This window comes from Falco peregrinus, chromosome 4 (genome assembly GCF_023634155.1).
Source record: "Falco peregrinus isolate bFalPer1 chromosome 4, bFalPer1.pri, whole genome shotgun sequence".
In the NCBI taxonomy this organism is placed as follows: Eukaryota; Metazoa; Chordata; class Aves; order Falconiformes; family Falconidae; genus Falco; species Falco peregrinus.
This window is the reverse complement of record NC_073724.1, coordinates 97,611,083-97,630,682: the sequence shown is the minus strand read 5'-3', so window position 1 is coordinate 97,630,682 and position 19,600 is coordinate 97,611,083. Positions and strand designations below refer to the sequence as shown.

The 19,600-nt window shown below is 36.6% G+C and overlaps 1 protein-coding gene across 4 annotated transcripts in view; it reads left to right on the top strand.

The window, feature by feature from the left end:
• The window catches only part of FRY (FRY microtubule binding protein), a 247,907-nt gene that overhangs the window by 155,890 nt on the left and 72,417 nt on the right, over window positions 1-19,600 (top strand). For all 4 annotated transcript variants that reach the window (XM_055802396.1, XM_027792033.2, XM_055802395.1 and 1 more), the window contains 13 exons: window positions 924-1,031; window positions 3,319-3,574; window positions 4,670-4,852; window positions 5,742-5,828; window positions 7,565-7,824; window positions 8,146-8,335; window positions 9,071-9,195; window positions 9,369-9,426; window positions 12,728-12,819; window positions 13,045-13,217; window positions 15,153-15,313; window positions 16,223-16,333; window positions 18,438-18,592. In XM_055802396.1, the coding sequence (XP_055658371.1) occupies window positions 924-1,031; window positions 3,319-3,574; window positions 4,670-4,852; window positions 5,742-5,828; window positions 7,565-7,824; window positions 8,146-8,335; window positions 9,071-9,195; window positions 9,369-9,426; window positions 12,728-12,819; window positions 13,045-13,217; window positions 15,153-15,313; window positions 16,223-16,333; window positions 18,438-18,592 (1,959 nt within the window). The remainder of the gene's footprint in view (window positions 1-923; window positions 1,032-3,318; window positions 3,575-4,669; window positions 4,853-5,741; window positions 5,829-7,564; window positions 7,825-8,145; window positions 8,336-9,070; window positions 9,196-9,368; window positions 9,427-12,727; window positions 12,820-13,044; window positions 13,218-15,152; window positions 15,314-16,222; window positions 16,334-18,437; window positions 18,593-19,600) is intronic.

The following is a 19,600-nucleotide window of genomic DNA, read 5'->3' as shown; positions in this document are numbered from 1 at the left end:
AAATAATAGATCATTTAGTTAAAAATGAGCAAATAAACCCCCCCACATTGTGAGGTCTGTCTGAAGGACTTCTTTAATCTGCATTTGTACAAAAGGTACTGAAAAAAAATCAGAAAACAATTGAAACTGTTGTGAAAATAATCAGCAGCTGAAACTTGGGCTACTTTTAGAAGATTTAAGGACTCGCAACCTAGTTTTTGGTTCATGCTGAACATTAGACTCAACTATGTTCTCAGGCTGTTAGGAAGCACCTGAGCCATTCCACAGATTAGAGCAGCCTTGGGGCTACTAAAACATGTTTTAGCTGAACATGGTTGCTAAAGTGCTGCTATCTCAGGCAGATCAACAGAAGCTTTTTGGCCATAACTACCTCTAAATTATTCTTTTGGAGTGTAAGAATGTGTGGTGTGTGATTTCCACACATCTGTGCCCTATTGAGGGCAACTGTCTGGATTTTCAGTCTTGTTATTTGGGCTTCTTATATATCCACTATTTGCTTTATACAACTGATGAAATATAGCTGCACTGTGATAGGGAATACCCCAACTTTTTCCTCATTGCTTCATTCGAAGCTTGCATCACATTAATGCTGATCTTGATGGAAGAATCCTCCTACATTTTAACTCCATCTTGATGTATCTGAAGCTCCTCTCAGAAAGAGACAAATGAATCAGTAATAATTGATTTTTCAGTACCGTATAGATACAATGCATGAAAAATGTCAAAATCAAAACGATTTATTCAATGGAAACTTTTATTCATGCTTTCTTTTTATTTCATTTATAGTGTCTAGCTTTCTGTCCTGATGTTCTCAGTAGACCTCTGGTACTCCGTTACGTCCAGCCCTTCTCTGAAGAACTGTAGGTGGATCATTTAACAGTTACTTGTTAAGCTTAGTCAAAATTCTATTTTTAATTTTTCAGTGGTGAAAGAAAACCAAAAATTGATCTGTTCAGAACATGCGTTGCTGCTATTCCTCGATTGCTTCCTGATGGAATGTCAAAACTTGAGTTGATCGACTTGCTGGCCAGGTAAGCTGTTCAAGAACAGAACAGAAAACTGAGTCACAGAATGTGTAACTGTTTCTTGGACAAAACCGTGTGCTTATAAAAAGCTATCTGCTATTAATGGAGAAGACCTAGAAGTCCTAGCATCCAAAAAAATACAGCTTCAGAGAAGAAAGTAATAAACGGCTTAAGGAATTAATACCTGGCCTAATCTTAATGTAAGTCTCCAGGCTACCCCAGTACCAGAGCTGCTTCTACATTCTTGATACTATCCCATATTTATTTGGGTTCAGATTGACTATTCCCAGTTATGAAGAAGTAGTCCCAGGAGGTGTGTCTTTGCTGTTGTAGAGAACACTACTGTGTCTTTTCTGGGTCAAAGACTAAAACCAATACAAGGATAAAAAATGTTGAAGAGTTGAGGTTTCTGTTCCTCCCTGTTCTTTAAAAAAAAAAGTGATAAACTGTTCTGCCAGGGATTTGTGTGGGGCTGTGTTTTTGGGATGGAAAGCTGTTAAATATTTTCTTCTCACTAAAGATAAAATAATGTCTTTGGGTTAATGGGTTCTTTTATTCACGGTTTGGTTTGAATTTTTCATCCTCACAACAGATGTGTCTTTTGGCAGTTTCCAGAAGGAGTCTAACTCAGCAGCTAGACTTTCTTCCAGGACAGCTGTACTCAAATTATAAGCCATAAAGCAGATGTCAAGTATATACTGTACCTTTTGCCCTTTCACTGCCCGGTGAAACCATTCATTACAAATTCCCAAGTAGGTCTTAAATTTAATTGACTCAAGTGCAAACAAGCAAACTAACACTGACTTAATGTTACTCCTCAAGCTACCTGTCATATAGTGGTAATACATAGATGCATTCCTATGCTCAGTTTTAATTTCATCTCATTTAATAATGCCTTATGCAGTAACTTGGACTTAGAGATGTATGTCTTTTGTATCCTTTTTTCCATTATTACTTTTTTGTCATTGTGGAAGTCATTTCATGGATGACTTAATCATAGTCTCAGGGGTTTTGCTTGTTTTTCTGGTTTTGGGATTCCAAAGAGGAGACAGAAATAGTCCTTTCTTAGCACAACAAAACTGTGTTTCCAAATTTATATATAAAGTCACGTGGTTATTGAAGTGTAACAATTATTTTTGGGATCATATTCACCGGGGTGAAGTTTCATGGCAGTTGTTTTCCTTTGACTTAAATTAAATGTTCCCTGCCTCACAGTTAGGCAGCTATAATGAACTGAATGTGTTACGAACCACATCTCATCATACACTTCCAACTGAATGGAATTTGCTTCCACTCCATTTGGCTGTTTTGGTTTTTTTTCTCCTTGCTTCCCGTCCATTTCTTTATAGTGCATCCTGTTTTCAACTGTGTAGATTAAATGTAGATAAAATACTTTGAAAATGAGTTCTAACACACTACAGAAAATTACAGTCTCATGGGTAATTAAAATAAAATACATCATAAAGGCAATAAACCAGAAATTGCAGAACACACTGATCTGAGTATTCTGCCAAGCTACCAACAGAGGTTTGATGCTTTTTGTTTAAAAAAAATGTATAAAGGATTTCTGTGTTGGAAAGAGCTTCAACATGATGCAAATACAGAAGAAATAAAATTTGAAAATGGGATCTAAAATTGCACCATCATTCAGAAGGACTTTGGGGATGTCCGATGTGTTTTAAAAGTATAGAAATCCTGAGGTTGTTTTTCCCATTTCCCTATCCTAAGTTGTTTAAAACATAAAGCAGTTTTTTTTAATTCAAGTGCATCTTTTTATTTCTTTTGAAGATTTGCTTTCAATAATTATAATTAGCTTCTTGGCTAAAGATCCATTTTAACTGTTAGGCAGCTGAGGTGTTGTGATACTTTTAGCTTTCTATTGAAAGTAAACAAATAAATATATAAATTATGAAATTATGTCTTAACTTGTAAGCCTTTTTTATCATAACTAAATAGAAGTTGTTTTATAAGTGAATAAATCAAAAGTATACTTGGTTCAGGGAGAGGGCAAAGTTGCCAAATTACGTGCTTTAAGATACTACTTTTTAGGAGTGCAACAAAGACTTCTTCTGGATCCAGGAATATGTTCTGGCACTATTGTAGCAATTACAGTGTAAAACCAGGTTAAGGATGTTAACAGTGGTCAGTAACAATGAAATCATGGTAGTACCATTGAAATTTATGTTGTCATTGGGAGTTTTCTGTCAGTGTTAAGTTCCCAACAAACATATGCTCCTTACCCCAATAAACATTCCTTAGATTTGTATTACCTGACATTTACTTTTACTTACAGGCTGTCTATCCATATGGATGATGAACTTCGACACATTGCACAGAATTCTCTTCAGGGTCTACTTGTTGACTTTGTTGACTGGCGGGAGGATGTACTCTTTGGTTTTACTAATTTTCTGCTACGTGAAGTGAATGATATGCATCATACCCTTCTTGATACTTCACTGAAGTTGCTGCTGCAGTTGCTTACACAGTGGAAGCTTGTAATACACACTCCAGGAAAAGCTTCTGAACAGGCAAAAACCAGATCTGCAGAGGTATGAAATCAAGAGATCTGTGTTCTAACATTTATAGCAATAGAAGGCAGAAATTAAATTCCTTGGTATTGCTGTGGTTTATGTGTTTTGTGCTTACTCACCTGAGAAGAATTCACTATGTAAGATTTTTTAAGGTAATTAGTTCAGGTGTCTTTTGAGGACAGCTATGTCCTTGTGTAATACAGCAGATGTTATTGTTGAGCAACATAGGAGAATGCATGTCAAACTGAAATACGCACATCAACAAAAGCACATAAAGTGAAATATGTGTATGGAGATGTGGCAGCAGGACATTTTCCCAGGACTGAAACTGCTCGGTAATGCTAGTAGGAATGCTGAGAAGGGTGAAGTGAGTCTTCCCTTCCCATAGCGATTTCATTTGGTTGATTCAAAAACATCAAAGAACGCAACTGTTTCTACAGCCTGCAGTCTCCATGTGTTACAAACGTTCCTGGGAACTGAACAGCTTTGCTCCTGCTTGTCCCGTCTGCACTGCCCCACAGATATTTTCATTATGAGAGATGATTTTCAGGCTTCTTATCTCCTAACCCAGCCATAACAGAAATTTTTTCCTTTGGGCAATCACAATGTCTGCTTTGTATCACCTTTTATATAGGTAATAATAGTATTACAAAAAATGTAGAAAAGAGAAATCCTCACATACTTTTCAGTAAATATTTTTACACATTACTGGTGGGGTCAGGCTCTAGAGGCCACCTACCTAAGGTGTTTCCTGCTATAGGATCAAAGAAAGACCTGAGGACCTGCTATCGGGAGTCAAAAAAAGTGTAGTCTTCACAGTCTGACTTAGCCATTCATCCTTTTAGTGGAGGATGGAACAAAGGAAGTAGTTGAATTGCAGATTAGAGAGAGGGGTTTGGCCAAAAGACTTCGCTCATATATTGGTTTTGTGAAACAAGATAATGTAAAGCAACGAAACTTGGTTGGTTGAGGGAACACTGTCAGTCCTTCCTCAGCATTTACATGGCATTTGCATTTTGTTTCTTTATATGTCCTAGTTAAATAGAATATTTTTTGGAAACCTGGTTTTCAGACACCATGACTCCATTTTTCCCCCTTTGCACTGTTCTACAGTTGATACCAAATGGATCCAGCCACCGGATACAGTCTGAAAGAAGCCCGTATTCTAATGTACTACATGCAGTTGAAGGATTTGCTCTGGTTCTGCTGTGTAGTTTCCAGGTTGCTACACGTAAACTAGCTGTTTTAATCCTCAGAGAGATCCGTGCTTTATTCCTGGCCCTTGGCCAGGCAGAGGTATGATTTTCCGTTTCTGGAACTTTGAATTAACATTTTCCACAGGTAAAGCTCAAAATTGCTGTTACAGTTGCTTTTAACATAATTGCAACAGTGTAGCAGGTGCGCACTTAAGTTTGTAGAAAAACATTTACTCTGAGCTTACCAATTCTATTTGCTTTAACACTGCAAACCTTTCTGTGTACTCAACAATGTAACATTAGTAGTGTGTGCCCTGAATAGAATTTAAAGGGAAACCTGTAAAACGCGTTACTATTTTCTCTTGGCATGGTGTGAATGTAAAAGCCACTGTAAAACCTTTTTTTTACTGCATAAATCATTTCTGTATTGTCAGGATTATAAATTTGTATTGGAAATGAAATTCATTCCTGTAGCATACCATTTTGTAAAAAAACACAGCACAAGACACATTTAAGATTATTCACATACATTTTCTTTGTATAGTAAAGACCTCTAAGTCTTTTTATGGATATAGAAATATGGAGAATCATGTTGTGTGTTGGCAGTCACAGCTCAGTGAACCATCTGAATGCCCAAGAACACAAATATGTGTGTTCATGGCAAAGGAATGCTTCAATAAACAGTAAGCTAATTTTTCAGTCTCTTGATACCAGCTATCTAAAGTCATTTGGGATTTTCTGGTATATGCTTTTGTTTGGTAAGCAGTAAGCTGTAGCCACAAATTAACTTCACTTCAAACCACAGCCTGAGCTTGGTTCTGAGATTAATATAAAAAAGATAAAATGCACCCATTGTCACCAATAAATTTTTTTAGCCATTTTAGATTCCTGTCATAATTTTGAGTGGTTCTGTTTCATGTGCCAGAAAAATAAGAAGAGAAGTAATTTTCTCAGGAGAGCAGTTAACCTGTGTTCTCTGTGTTATGCAGGATGATGACAGGCCTATGATTGATGTCATGGATCAGTTGAGTTCTTCTATTCTTGAAAGTTTTATTCATGTGGCTGTTTCAGATTCAGTAAGTATTACTTTACTGTTACTGCTAGCACATGGACATAACAAATATCAGACATGCAATACTAAACATAAAGCTGCTAGAAATCAAAGAAATCATACAGCTTTAAGGCTCTAGCCATCTACCCAAGAGCTCCAAGGCTATACAATGTCCCAGACAATCTGTTCCATTAGAATAATCATACTATGAATATAGAAAATAGTACATCCAGCAAAAAAAATAAATAACAAAATTTATAATCCAAACTACATAGATTCTTGACCTGTGACCTGCATCTGAAACAACTGTTGAGGAAGTCAGCACCGCCTAATGCTTGGGTGCTAGGAAGTCACTCACTGCTATCACCTGTTCCAAAAGGGAATAAGATTTAGCTACCTTGTGTGCCCAGAATTGGCTCTGTCTGCAAACCTAAGCCTAAGCTTTCAAGAAATTCACAGCTGGGATGAATCTTTGCTTTCACTCTCTTATGTGTCTGATGTGTCAAACTGCCATCAGAGGAAGCAGAGGTGTAGTAAGCATTTTGAACTAAAAGGTATCAGCAGACGAACTGATACATAGGGCAACTTGTTTTGCACACTCTCTTGGAGATTAGTGCCCTTGTCCAGAGAGCAGAAACTGTCAGTTTGGGGCACTTTTCAGCCTGGTTAAGTTTAAAGCAGCTGTTGGTCCTTGCCACATGTGTGCCATAGGAAGGGGACATCAAACTGATGATGAAGTTGGGCCACTGTGCAGGTGCAAACAGGAACATTGAGGGATCAGAAACTGAACAAGAAAGAAACATTCTGACTCTGTAACCCAGGAATTGGGAAATTCAGCTGAAGTAACAGCACCGAGGTTTGGGTGTTGCAGTTTCTATAGGCAAAGGTTTGGTTTTTGTGCTTTAATTCTATGCATTTATAATAGAGCAAAGCAGATGTGTTGCCTATGTACCTCGTTTCTGACAAGTGCAGTAAGGAGTGTTAATATAGTAATTACTTTTGCAACGGTGGATGCAGGATGCAGATAACTGTTACATCACATTTGAGGTCTGATAAGTGAACAAGGGTGCCAAAATAGATGTCTTAGAAGTTTTCATTTCACAAAAATGCTTTCTTAAGGCAAAATGCAGTAGAGAAATTGTTTGTTGATAGGAGAACCCTACTTGCCACTGAAAGTAGTAGGATTTAAAGTGGATTAAAACTGCTTAAGTGCTTGCTTCAAGCTTTTAATTCCCTACACCCATATTCAAATGCCCTGTTGAATTCTGAAGAATATTTAGTAAAGCATTGGTGTTTATCATAATGTCATAGCATATAGAAGTCTTAATCACATGCTAAGGCTCTGTCCGGCTGTTCAGACAATGAACATAAGGGCAGCTTATACCTATTACTGACTGCAGTGTCATACAAGGGACAGTGAATGGGTGCAGGCAGCAAGGAGAAAAGAAATTAACAATGAGACTGTATTGGTCAGCATGATCATTAGTTATCATAGAGTTTAAGGGCAATTTATTTTGCCTGTCACAGCAAATATGAGCTTTAAGGAAGAACCAGAGGGGAAATAATGAGGTAGCTCTTATGAGTATTTGTAAAAAGCTCCTCCTGATTGAAAAGGCAATGCAATGGGAAGCATAAAAGCGTTGGTCTAAAAAATCCAACAAAAGTTGGCCGTTGAGCTTGAAAATAAAGACAAGTACTGAGGGGGAACACAGCAGGGAATAAATGATAGTCACTCTGATTTTTTGTCTTTTCTCTCTGTAGACAACAATCCCATTAACACACAGCGTGGATTTACAGTGGCTGGTGGAGTGGAATGCTGTGCTAGTAAATAGCCATTATGATGTGAAAAGTCCTTCCCATGTCTGGATATTTGCACAGTCTGTTAAAGATCCGTGGGTTCTCTGCCTCTTCAGTTTTCTTAGGCAGGAGAATTTACCAAAACATTGTCCTACAGCTCTCAGCTATGCTTGGCCGTATGCTTTCACAAGGCTACAGCTGATAATGCCTCTTGTGGATCCAAAGTAAGTGGCGGTCTACATTTAACTTTCATTTCTAGGGGTTATGTGATTTTAATACAAGCTTTTTTTAGTCTCATGTTTCATTATCAGTCTGTAAGTCCTGCAGGGTGCTACCCAGACATTCAGTTTTGAGTTTCATAATTGCAGCTTGTAAGGTGGAAAACTCTAGTTTTCTACCTTTTATTTTTCCCATGTATCGTGTCATGTCGAATTGCAGCTGGTGGATACATAGCATGTTTTATTCCCTTCTACAATATTGTAAAATAGTGGGTAATTAAGACTGGGAAATAATTTTAATAATTTTAATTTAATTTTGAATTCTAGTATTCCTGTTAATGCAAAGAAAACAAGTACAGCAAGCAGTGGAGACAACTATGTTACTTTGTGGAGAAACTATCTTATTCTCTGTTTTGGAGTAGCAAAGCCCAGTATTATGAGCCCAGGACACCTGCGTGCTTCAACACCAGAGATCATGGCAACCACTCCTGATGGAACAGTGAACTATGATAATAAGGTGATGCATCCTGATTCAAACAAATTATTAATTTAGGAGAGTTTTAAACTGCATTGGCATGCAAAATCACATCCTGATGAAAGTTAGAGGAATGTTTTGATATACACAAACTGCTTAAGGCACATGATTAACAATTAAAACATCTGTATAATCTTTATTTACATGATTTCTCAATAAATATTTGGCAAAAGCCATGGCATTTTCAAATATTACTTTTTTTTCGCATTCTGGGTGATGTATATTCAAAATATAGAAGTTCTGGACATATGTGTTGAATTTAAATATAGTTATCATCCCCTTCCTTGCCTTGTAGAGCACTCCACTTTGTAAATTTATGACATTATTAAGCAGTAAGGCAGATTTCTGAATAAACATTGTATATCTGTCAGACATGAAGGAATATTACATGAAGTACAGTTTCAAGTAGTAACAACTTGAGAGGAGCAGAAGTTCCATTAATGGAACATCAGACTAAGTAGATTATAATAATCTGAATGGAAGCAAAGAGAATTCTCAGATACATTGATTTGTTAGGCCTTATTGAGACGATTTTGATATAGCAGACATCCAGTTGTACTGGGGTATTGATATCCATAATTGATATCCAAAATCATTTCAGCACATTTTGAAAATACAGATTGATTCTTGGACAATGTTTTTTGTAAAAAGAAAAGTATTTACTTAATGTTGATATTTCTGACAATTAAATGTCAATAATTTCTTCATATATTTTAGGCTATTGGAACTCCATCTGTGGGAGTCTTACTGAAGCAGCTAGTGCCTTTGATGAGACTTGAAAGTATAGAAATAACAGAATCACTTGTATTAGGATTTGGAAGAACAAATTCCCTTGTTTTCAGGTATTTTCAATCACTTACCTGTAATACAAATGCATTATTTCTGTTGTAATTTAAATATGATCACATTTTCATTTGCAATTTAGACATTTGGGGGTTAGGTATTGAATAAAATATTTATGCTTTTTGGAGAAGACTAGATTTTGTTTACAAAGTTTATTTTTTTTTTCATTTAGGGAATTAGTAGAAGAACTTCACCCACTAATGAAAGAAGCCCTAGAAAGAAGACCAGAGGTTAGTTGCAGAAATTAAATGTACTAGTTTGTTTAAATTGGAAATTTTATTTGTAAGTAGTAATTCTGTCTCTTTGAAATACAAAGGCATTCTTTTATACTAGGTAAGAAGTTAAGGTCTGTGTGCAACAAGAATTTTAGTAATTGTGTATAACACAAAATAATTCTATTAAAACCATGTTTAATTTAAATTCTATCAGTGATACAAAATGTGCAATATAGAAATCCATTCTGAGAAAAATTTGCAGTCAAATATGGAACTCAGATATATTGGAAATCCACTTTCAATATCTGAAGAACTTAACTTGTAACACAGCTGGACTATAAGCACATTTTGCGGCAGTGTTCAGATGTGCTTTTTATTTGCAGCATAGTCAGGGTCATCTATTTCAGCTTCACCTGACTACATTTTTCCTTTCTCAATACAACAGGTTAACTGACAAATTCGTCAGTGGTTTTTTTTCACCTTCCTTATAGTACTCTCTTTTGTTGTAATAGAAAGTATCCCAACAAAGGATTCTTCCCATCTTCCAAGGGAGGATGAACTTAGTTATGTGTCATTCTTGACAGATACTGTCTAAACTGTTCTTAAAAATCCCTGGTGATAGACTCTGTAGCCTCAGTAAGCAGTCTAGTCACAGGATGTGTCTATGCAGCTTAATAGGAAAGCCGTGGGGAGAGCTTCAGTATCGGATGAGATTTGCCATTCTGCTCAGTTTTCCCTCCCTGGCTCATTTTTGACTGTTCCAGCTGGCTCCAAGACAGAAATCTGAGATGGCTCTGGAGGTAGCTTACTCCCAGGAGCAAGCCCCAGAAGGCACCAAGCCACCAGACACAGTCCTCCAAATACACCAGCTGCTTTTGCTCCTATACCTTCCCCTCATCCCCTACCTCCCTGTGTGCCACAGCCTACAGGCGAAGTTGCAAAATCCCTGCTGTGGCTGCAGCACAGCCCTCAGGTTAGAGCATGCACTTTGTGATAAGGAAACACATGGTGATTATGCCTTGGGCCAGAGAAGCATTGCAGGAGTCCCATTAGGCAACACAGACATAGCCAGCCTTCTTGAGGTCTTCTGGAGCAGTGTGAATACGAGGCAGGCTGTGCTACTTGACCACAAGCAGTCCCTGTCTCTGTTTACCAGTGTAGACTTGGCCATTGTGTCCATGCATCTCTGCTGAGAAATCTGCGCGGCTGTGTATAGAAAGCAATGTTGTTGCGTTAATACTGTCCTCTTCCCAGGCTACTTTGCCTGGTTCTCAAGCAATTTCAACTTGTGTGTTCACTACTCTGTCTTCCACAGCAATTTCAATAAAGTATAATCACGGTGACCTGGCATGCTGTCCTCATCTGCCAAGTCATGTAGTCTTTGGCGCAGAAGACACACCAAGAGTGGTGGTCAGGAGGAAGTAAATCATTAATAAGCAGACAGAGCTTATTAATCAGCTATGCCCGATATATAGAAATAAACAAAAAATAATTCACTTGGCGGGTGCTTCGTTCATGTTAGGTTTTATGTGGACAATTCTTAATAATTCTGTGTCTGACAATCGTTCTCTGCCATTTCCACTCTGTATGGCTTCACACCCCAATTCACTTGTGTGCATTCCATCCCTATGAAGTCAGTGATTCGAAGGTCACTTGTTTTGATACTGGACAGAAGTGGATTAATACTCATTAGTGCAGCCACTTGCCTCTGCATTTCTACCTGTGCACCACTGAAGACAACTTAGACTTGAAAGGCCTTTTCTGGAGACATACATATCCAGTCTACCCCCAGAAAAGGAATCATGAGAATGCCGGGGTTTACAGTGTGCTGTAAGAGCAAATTCAGCACGTGGAAATGTCAGTAGAGCAATATGAGAACAAGAGTCTGCAATGTTAATTCCTGCATTGCTCCTGATGTGAAGAGCTGGGCCACCTTCCTGCAATCAGTGCCACCAGTAAGCCCGGGAGTGACTGTACGCGTCATGTAGCTGTAGGAAATGTGGCAGACCTCCATGACAGCAGGCAGGTATCCAACATGTCAGGAATAACATACTTGAACTGACATATGCTATGACTAGAAAGAATTACCAGCACGACCAAGAACTGCAAGGATAAACCAAAATGGACATTACACAAGATCTGCCATGTGGGCACTGGCACCGAGCTTGCCAGATCGCCTCTGACTCTGTTCCAGGAGGCAGCTGTGCCTGTTAAATACTGTGTTACAATAAAACTGCTTTTTTCTCTGTGTGTGCTTCCTGGAACCTTTAAGGTGTAAAGGGAGAAAAACAGGGCTCTGAGTAGGACAAGTGAAATGTCATAATGATTTTAATAAAACCTTTGCTAGGATGCTGCCCACTGCCAGTTCTGGGTCAGAATACCAGGGAAAGTATCATTTTCTTCTCCCACACATCTGCTGCTGGCCATTGGCAGAGCCATTGTACTGGAAGAGATAGGCCTTTGATCTGACGCAGTATTGCCATTCTTACATTCTAAAGAGGAAAATCTGAGCTTTCTCTGAGCTTTTCTTGTTCTGGCAGCAAATTTCTTTGAGTGCAATAGCAGCTTTTTGTCCTTCTCACATTTTTTTTCTTAGTGGAGATGCAGGATACAAACAAGTCAGTTTAGCCCTTCCCTTCAGCAAAGAGCAGGCCTTGTTGCATTCACATCTTTCAAGGCAAGATAGAAGACAGAAAGGACAGCTTTCTGGAAGACAATGAGATACGATGAACCAGCTAACAACAATGCAGTCTCCTGTTCTATGGGAAGAGTTTGTTGACTGTGTGTACAACACATCTAAGAGTGTATTAGAGAGGTGTCTGCAAGGAGCTTATTTCAATATGGGTGATCATGTAGCTGCATCATTACGAAGTTCAGGAGTGGCTGATCACTAAAATATTTTCCTGGGTTCTGGATATCTCTTCTATGTTTACAGTTCTTCCAGCGTACAAGCTAGATGGTGTTAAGCTAACGTGAATGTCCCTGCTACCTGAAGATAGCAGGTTTTTGGTACAGGAACCTTGAGTATTAATTAACTTTTATCCAGTATTTCATTATTTCATTTCCATACTTTCAGTGAGGACCTAGGTAGTTGCTAACAGTTTGTTTGCAATAGTTACAAAGACAAAAGTTTGATCATATTTAGTTCTGTGTTGATATATAAACGAAATAGCCAAAAGCAGTTAAGTTCCTTCATGAAGAAAATGCTTGAACTGGAATTCTTAAATCTCAGTTACTGTACTGACATTTCTGCAGTTACTAGTTTTTAATGTATGTGCCTCTGCATATTAAAAAATGTTTTTTTTTAAATTCCAAGAACAAAAAACGTCGAGAACGCCGAGATCTACTGAGACTGCAGTTACTGCGAATTTTTGAACTACTTGCCGATGCTGGTGTTATAAGTGACAGGTAGGACTATCACTCATCATAAATACTGATCTTCAAATGAAATAATTTTCAGTGTTTACAACACTTGAGTTTATGTGTTCTTTGAAGAAGTTATGTTCTTTGAGGAATTGCGTAATCTATCAGATATGGATTTCTTTATTTATGCAGATTTATGCATTTCTTTAGAAAGCTGCAGTATAACTACACTGGTACTCTACATTAATGTACAACTTTCCTTTATGCTAGTACAAATGGAGCCTTAGAAAGAGATACGTTAGCCCTCGGAGCCTTGTTCTTAGAGTACGTTGATCTGACTCGCATGCTTCTGGAGGCTGAAAATGATAAAGAAGTTGAAATCCTTAAGGACATGAGAGCACATTTCAGTGCAATGATTGCCAATTTGATTCAGTGTGTTCCAGGTATGGTGCTAAATTATCTCAACATACTGTGAATTTTCCTTTAATATATGTACTGGAAAAGTAGTTCTTTCTTTTTTTCTGTGTTTTTTCTTCACTACTTGTGAATTATCGTATTACAAATATAGAGGGGAGTATGGATAAAAATATTTTCAAAACTCTATTAAGAATCAAATAAAAAAAAAGTAAAGCTTGATGAAGCTTGTGATATTCATATATAATAATCACCTCTTTAAAAGCCCAGCAAGGAAGTTGTTTGTGACTTCTAGGGGCTCCAGATTTCTTTCACATAAGGCCTCATTTTCTTCCCTTTGACTTCATTGCTAGACTTTTCATAAACTCAGACAGGCCTTGAAGAATATAGGCGGGTGCAGAAAAATGTACAATTTTAAATGTAGTTGAAAACCTGCCCAAGATACTGAGACAGTATCCTATGTTACCAGACTCCAGTTGCATAGCAAAGATTTCTTCAACTGATTTCATGCTTTTTATGTATTGCAAGATCATTTCATAAATGTAAAGTAATTCCGTTAGCAAAAAATTATATAAAAGTCTGCTTTAATGGCTTCAATGTAATTACTGGAAGATAAGGTCTGGAGCTTACTCAGTCTGTGTAAATCTGCTATCTCCAGATAATTTATGATAGGACACAGCAGCAGTCATAGCAACAAAGGAACTCAAATGGGTAAAATAAGGGAATAAAATGTGCAAATGCTTTCGTGTAAGTTTCCAGTGTGCAAGTTTTGTCAAAGTTGTATAGTTGCTTTCAGCTATAACGTACTTGAGAATTATATAATAGTTGAACAAAACAAGGAAAAAATGGCATCCCTGCTATTCTCATTTTAGACAGTAAAAAAATCCCTTTGAAATGAGTGTTGTCAAGTTGTTAGCTGCTGTTAACAAAATACTGAAATTCTTTCCTTTATTCCTCTTCTAAATAATGCTTATTAACAACACAGAATTTTCTTTGCCATGCATATTTACAAAGGCCTTCCTCTGCATTCATTCTCCTGTTCTACAAGGCACATGACCAATGACTGCGTGTTGTATTAATTTTCTGCAATGAAACAGCCCTGTCATGTGTTTTGAGAGAATACAAATAATAACCGATGCATTTCAGTTATTCATAGATGTATTTTCTGCTATCAGCTTTAAAATATATCAATGACTAACAAAGTCGTAACATTTAAAACCTAGCAAACAAATGTTTATCATGTCAGCATCTATCATCTTTAGCCACTGTTCATATTGATTTGTGTTAGTATTGTCTAGTTAGACTTTGTTGTCTTCCAGCACAGTTTCTAGATGAAAAATAATTGGCCAGTAGCAGTTTCTCGGTCTCTTTAGTAAATGTAGTACCACTTCTGCCATCATATTTTGCTTAGGGGAAGTAAAACTATTGTTTAAAAGATTTCTCTTTTTATCTCCACGTGGTTAAGTATTCAAAGATATTTTCATGTGCTTGGGTGATTTATCTGTTCAGAAAACACACCACATCTTGTCATAAATAAACAGACACCAAGTTTCTTTCATTTCTTGTCCCTACCTATTACTGTATTAGAATAAGACATATGTATTGTTTAAACTTGCATTTAAAGGACTGGAAAATACAATTAAATATTTGCCACTAAAGGAGTGCAAGAAGCATTGAAAAGCCTGATTCTATAATTAGTTTCTTGCATGCTGTTTCTAAAGTCAGATGTACATGTTTGTATAACTACACATTAATTCAGAACTGGAAGTTCTTAGGAATAGGAGGCATCTTACTCACTTCGTTAGATTTTTAAAAGGAGCTGAGATACTTTAGAGTAAGTGTATATTGAACATTTAAGAAAACCTCACTTTTTGTAGAAATTTGAAATTTGTGTCATCATCTCTGCTACATGAACGTATGTTTAACTTAACATATCACAATTATTTCTATTTCTGTTCACTTAGTTCACCACAGGAGATTTCTCTTCCCTCAGCAGAGTTTGAGGCATCACCTGTTCATCTTATTCAGCCAGTGGGCAGGACCTTTCAGTATTATGTTCACACCCCTCGACCGTTACAGTGATAGAAATCATCAAATTACAAGATACCAGTATTGTGCATTAAAGGTATTAAAGTTCCACTGCCAAAATCAGTAATAGCAATTGTCTAGTCAAAATACAAGTAATTGTGGGGTTTCTTTCCTTTTATTTCACCCAAGTTTGAATTGGCATACTTGATGCAAACTTGTATGCTCATATGTATATGTACAGTGGTATCATAGAATATAACAGTATGAGCCACTGAAAATAGCAGTTTTCACTTAGCAGACACTTCCCAAGGCTAATTACTTTCAAAACCAGAATGCATCTTAAAATTTTACTTTTCTTTGTTAACATTTCTTCATTAACAGGTTGTTGAACTCAGTGAGAGGATCTTGGGCTTTAAAATTAAGCACAGTACCAATTCAGTATCACATGCATATCTCAGGACTCTCTCCCACACTTGCCTGGAGACATGCTCAATAATAATAACATACTTTTGCAACAAAATCAGTTGCAACTCCCCCAGATAAGTAAGCTGGGAAAATAATAGCTTATGGATGTGTGCGCGTGTGTGTATATATATGTGTGCGTATGTATATATATAAAAAATACATTTATAAAAAAGCTGCTTTACTTAATGTGAAGTTTTAATCTTTGCAGAAAGATACTGTTGAAACATCTGTGTATTTTAATTGTTCTTGTAGCTTGATTTGTGAAGACTGGGTAAAATAAAATGTAACTTGAAGAGTGGGGAAGCTGGGCGAGAGTATCCTTCCAGAATGCTTAAACTGGGCATTATCTTGCATCCAGTAACATCTATAGCAACATAATTACTGAATTCTAGCAAAAAATGCTGTTAACTTTTTTCACCATAGTTCCCTCAAAAAGAAAAACCAAAGTGGCAGTCCTGTTAGCCTGGATCTGGGATCAAATCATTCTGAAAGGTTAATTCATGCTACTTTTTTGTGTAACTGAAGTTGTTTGTGTTTTTAGGCCATGTCAGCTGTGCTCTGCTGTGGACCTGTATTTGATAATGTTGGTCTTTCCCCTGATGGATATCTTTACAAATGGCTTGATAACATTCTGGCTTGTCAAGATTTACGTGTAAGTACTCACCAAAAATATGAATATTATGAATATATGAATGTATGAATAAATATGAATGATCTTAATCTCTGTACCGGATGAGTAAAGAGTATGTGACTGTAAGAACTCGGACTGAATACGTTCTATTTTGAGCAGGAAACAATAGCTTTATGCAAGGTTCTAATACAAAAGTGTAATTAATTTTAAAGAATTTAAACAGTAAAAGAATTATTATTCCTGAAAATATGTTGTAGGTAAATAATAAGATAAAAGAATTGCCTTATGGCTCCATGTTGCTTGCAACAGAAGTTTAGGCTTTTCATCTGCTGATAAAGGTTAAAAATGGCACGATCTCAAAATTATTTTTATTTCTGTTTGGTGTACTTCCATCCACCTGCTTCAAATTTCTGTGGAATAAAAATGTGTAATCCCTTCCTGCATGGTAACATAGATGCTTGTGAAACAAATCTGAGTGAAAGTGAGTGGGTAGACCTTCTAAAGTCAAGAGGATAGGATAAATGATTCAGGAGAGGAAAGAGAATTTCTTTTCTTTTTAAAAAATATATAATAGATCATTCTTGCAACTTTCTCTTCTGTTTCTGTGAAGATGGGTTTGGACTTTGTAACTACCCAGTCATAAATACATTTCTGTATTTATAGCTGATTGGACTATCTCTTTGATTAAGAGTAGATTGGTGGGTTACACAAAGAGATGTAGAGAGAGAGATGGAGAGAGCAAGCAGTGATCTTTCCCTATATGGTGTCTTGCATATTGACCTGCTGTTCTCCTGGGGGAAAAAAAAAAAACCCAAAAACAAAAACAAAAGACTCATACCAGCACAGGTGACTGTGATTGCTGAAAAAATGCAGACAGCAAATCCTACAGACTTGTGGAACAGCTAGAGTATACGTGCTGTAGAAATGATAATTGATTACAAAAGGAAAGGTTTGACAAAGTAGAAGAAAAGGGGTAGCAACAGAGAACATCTTTTGGAAATTACGTAAGATCTTGGAATGCTGGTAGGGATGGAGCTATAAAGATAGCTGTAAGTGATATGTATAATTGAAATTCTTATGGATGTGGGAAGGAAACAGACAGAACAAGAGAAATGAAAAGATAATACATCTCGTCCTGATATGTTTTCATTATCAACAAATACTATATCACTATGCCTAATTGATCATTAGGTATATACCACTCATAAAGTAAGTGGGCACAAAAATTACCTTTTTTAATTTTTCCCCTTGAAATGCAAAATTTGGATATGATAGGTGAAATTTGTTTCCCCTAAGCTAATCACTATAATTCATGATTAATCATTGTAACGAAGGACTGGAACTAAATTTCAGTGCCTATATAACTAGTTCAGATTTAGGTGAGGTGGCTTCTACCTGGTCCTTTGACATTAAGTATCATTTACAGTCTTTACAAGTAGTTACCTACACTCAGTGACGGAATATTAATAGGCATTAGTGCTTGGTGTTCCAGTACTATCCTTTGCTGAAGGAACAGTAAGGCACAGTCCAAGCCTTAGCTATAATGTATTTGTAGCAGTGGTGGTACCAGGATTAGAGTGATACAAGGTCTGTAGGGAGAGTTGTTAGATTGCTTGATGTAGGTGGATTAAATATACAAGTTTTCATGGCCCCAGGCTTGCAGAAGTTCTGTTTCTTTGTCTGCCATCTTTCTGTGTTAGTCAAAAGAAGGATACATGAAAGTGTGTCACTTTATGAAACTTACATGAAGTAGGGAATAAGCATTTAACAAATAAGTTAATCATTGCCAGTGGAAGTTGCCTAAGAACACCTATCAAGTGTCCTAGATTTTCCAAATATTCTGCTTTTTTCTGTGCTTAATTTTGGAAACCTCCTTTGAAAATTTATTTCATTTATGTAATCTTTTTACATACACAATTTTCTTTCAAGTGTGAAGTATTGAAATTTGAGTCACATTTCAACTCTGCTATCCTTGAAGTAGATTTATGATACATTTTCTGATTTCTTTTTACTTATTTTGAATACTCCATTCTCCCCTTGTTTTGCCTATGTCACTCTAAGAATTGCAGAGAATGAACATATCTGATCTCACCAATCATGTTTTGACTTGTATTTATTTGCTCAGGTTCACCAGCTTGGCTGTGAAGTTGTAGTCCTGTTGCTAGAACTGAATCCTGATCAAATCAATCTCTTCAACTGGGCTATAGATCGATGTTATACTGGATCATACCAGCTTGCCTCTGGATGTTTCAAAGCCATTGCAACTGTGTGTGGAAGCAGGTATTAATTAACCTATTAATCAACACTTTCAAATGTAAAGGAAACTGGGGGGTTCAGCTTGTGCTGTAAAGGATTGTTAGTCACACTCCTATGTTATATCCTCTCAAACCTTTCCTGGGGACTGTATCACTTTATTTCCAAAATAATAAAAAAAAAGCGAATCTGAAAATGAAGTGATGTGCTTGGTAGAAGATGCTCTTACTCTGAGTTTGAAATCTGTGGCATTTTAATACTGTTTTACTCAGGAAAATATAAAACAACCACAACACTAATTTGAACATAGGTCATAAGTCTAGTTTCAAAAGATTTGGCATGGTTTTTCATTTACTTTATAAAAGCAAAAATGTTTTAAATGTTATTGGCTTGAGAGTCATTATTTTGTTGTTTTTCTGAGTGGATTTCATTTGATTTGGTTACCAGTTGCTTTCCTGTAGACTGGTAACATCGTTGCTGCTAGTGCTAAGTAAGCACAAGCTACATGAAGACACAAATACAAATACTGCTATTGTGTCAGGCCTTCATGAAAACTTATCCTTTTTTTTTTTTGTGGTATTTTTTCAAGACAAAATTTATAGAGAATTTCAGTGGTAGTTTAAAATAAGAAGATAATTTGCATCTAATTATAATAAAGTGAAAATTTCACTCTTGACAAAAAATGAATTGGCAAGACGTCTGATCAGCATAGTTCAACAGAAACACTTGGGATATAGCAAATCAAAACAGGTCAAGTATTTTAGAATTTATCTGTAAAAACATTTTGTTCTTACAGCAACAACTAGACTATAAACTGCATTATACTGAGATTTTTTAAATATGAATGGAATTTTGTGTTTGCAAACTCAGTTATTTTAAGGGATTTTTTTAATGCACACAGAAACATATCAGGCTTGCAGCCAGTCTTTTTTCTGCTGATTGTGTTACCTGTGCCACTGTGTCCTAAAAATTAATCTTTCCCATACCTACAGTAAAAAGTGAGAGTATGATCTGCATGATTTACTTTGGAGTGAA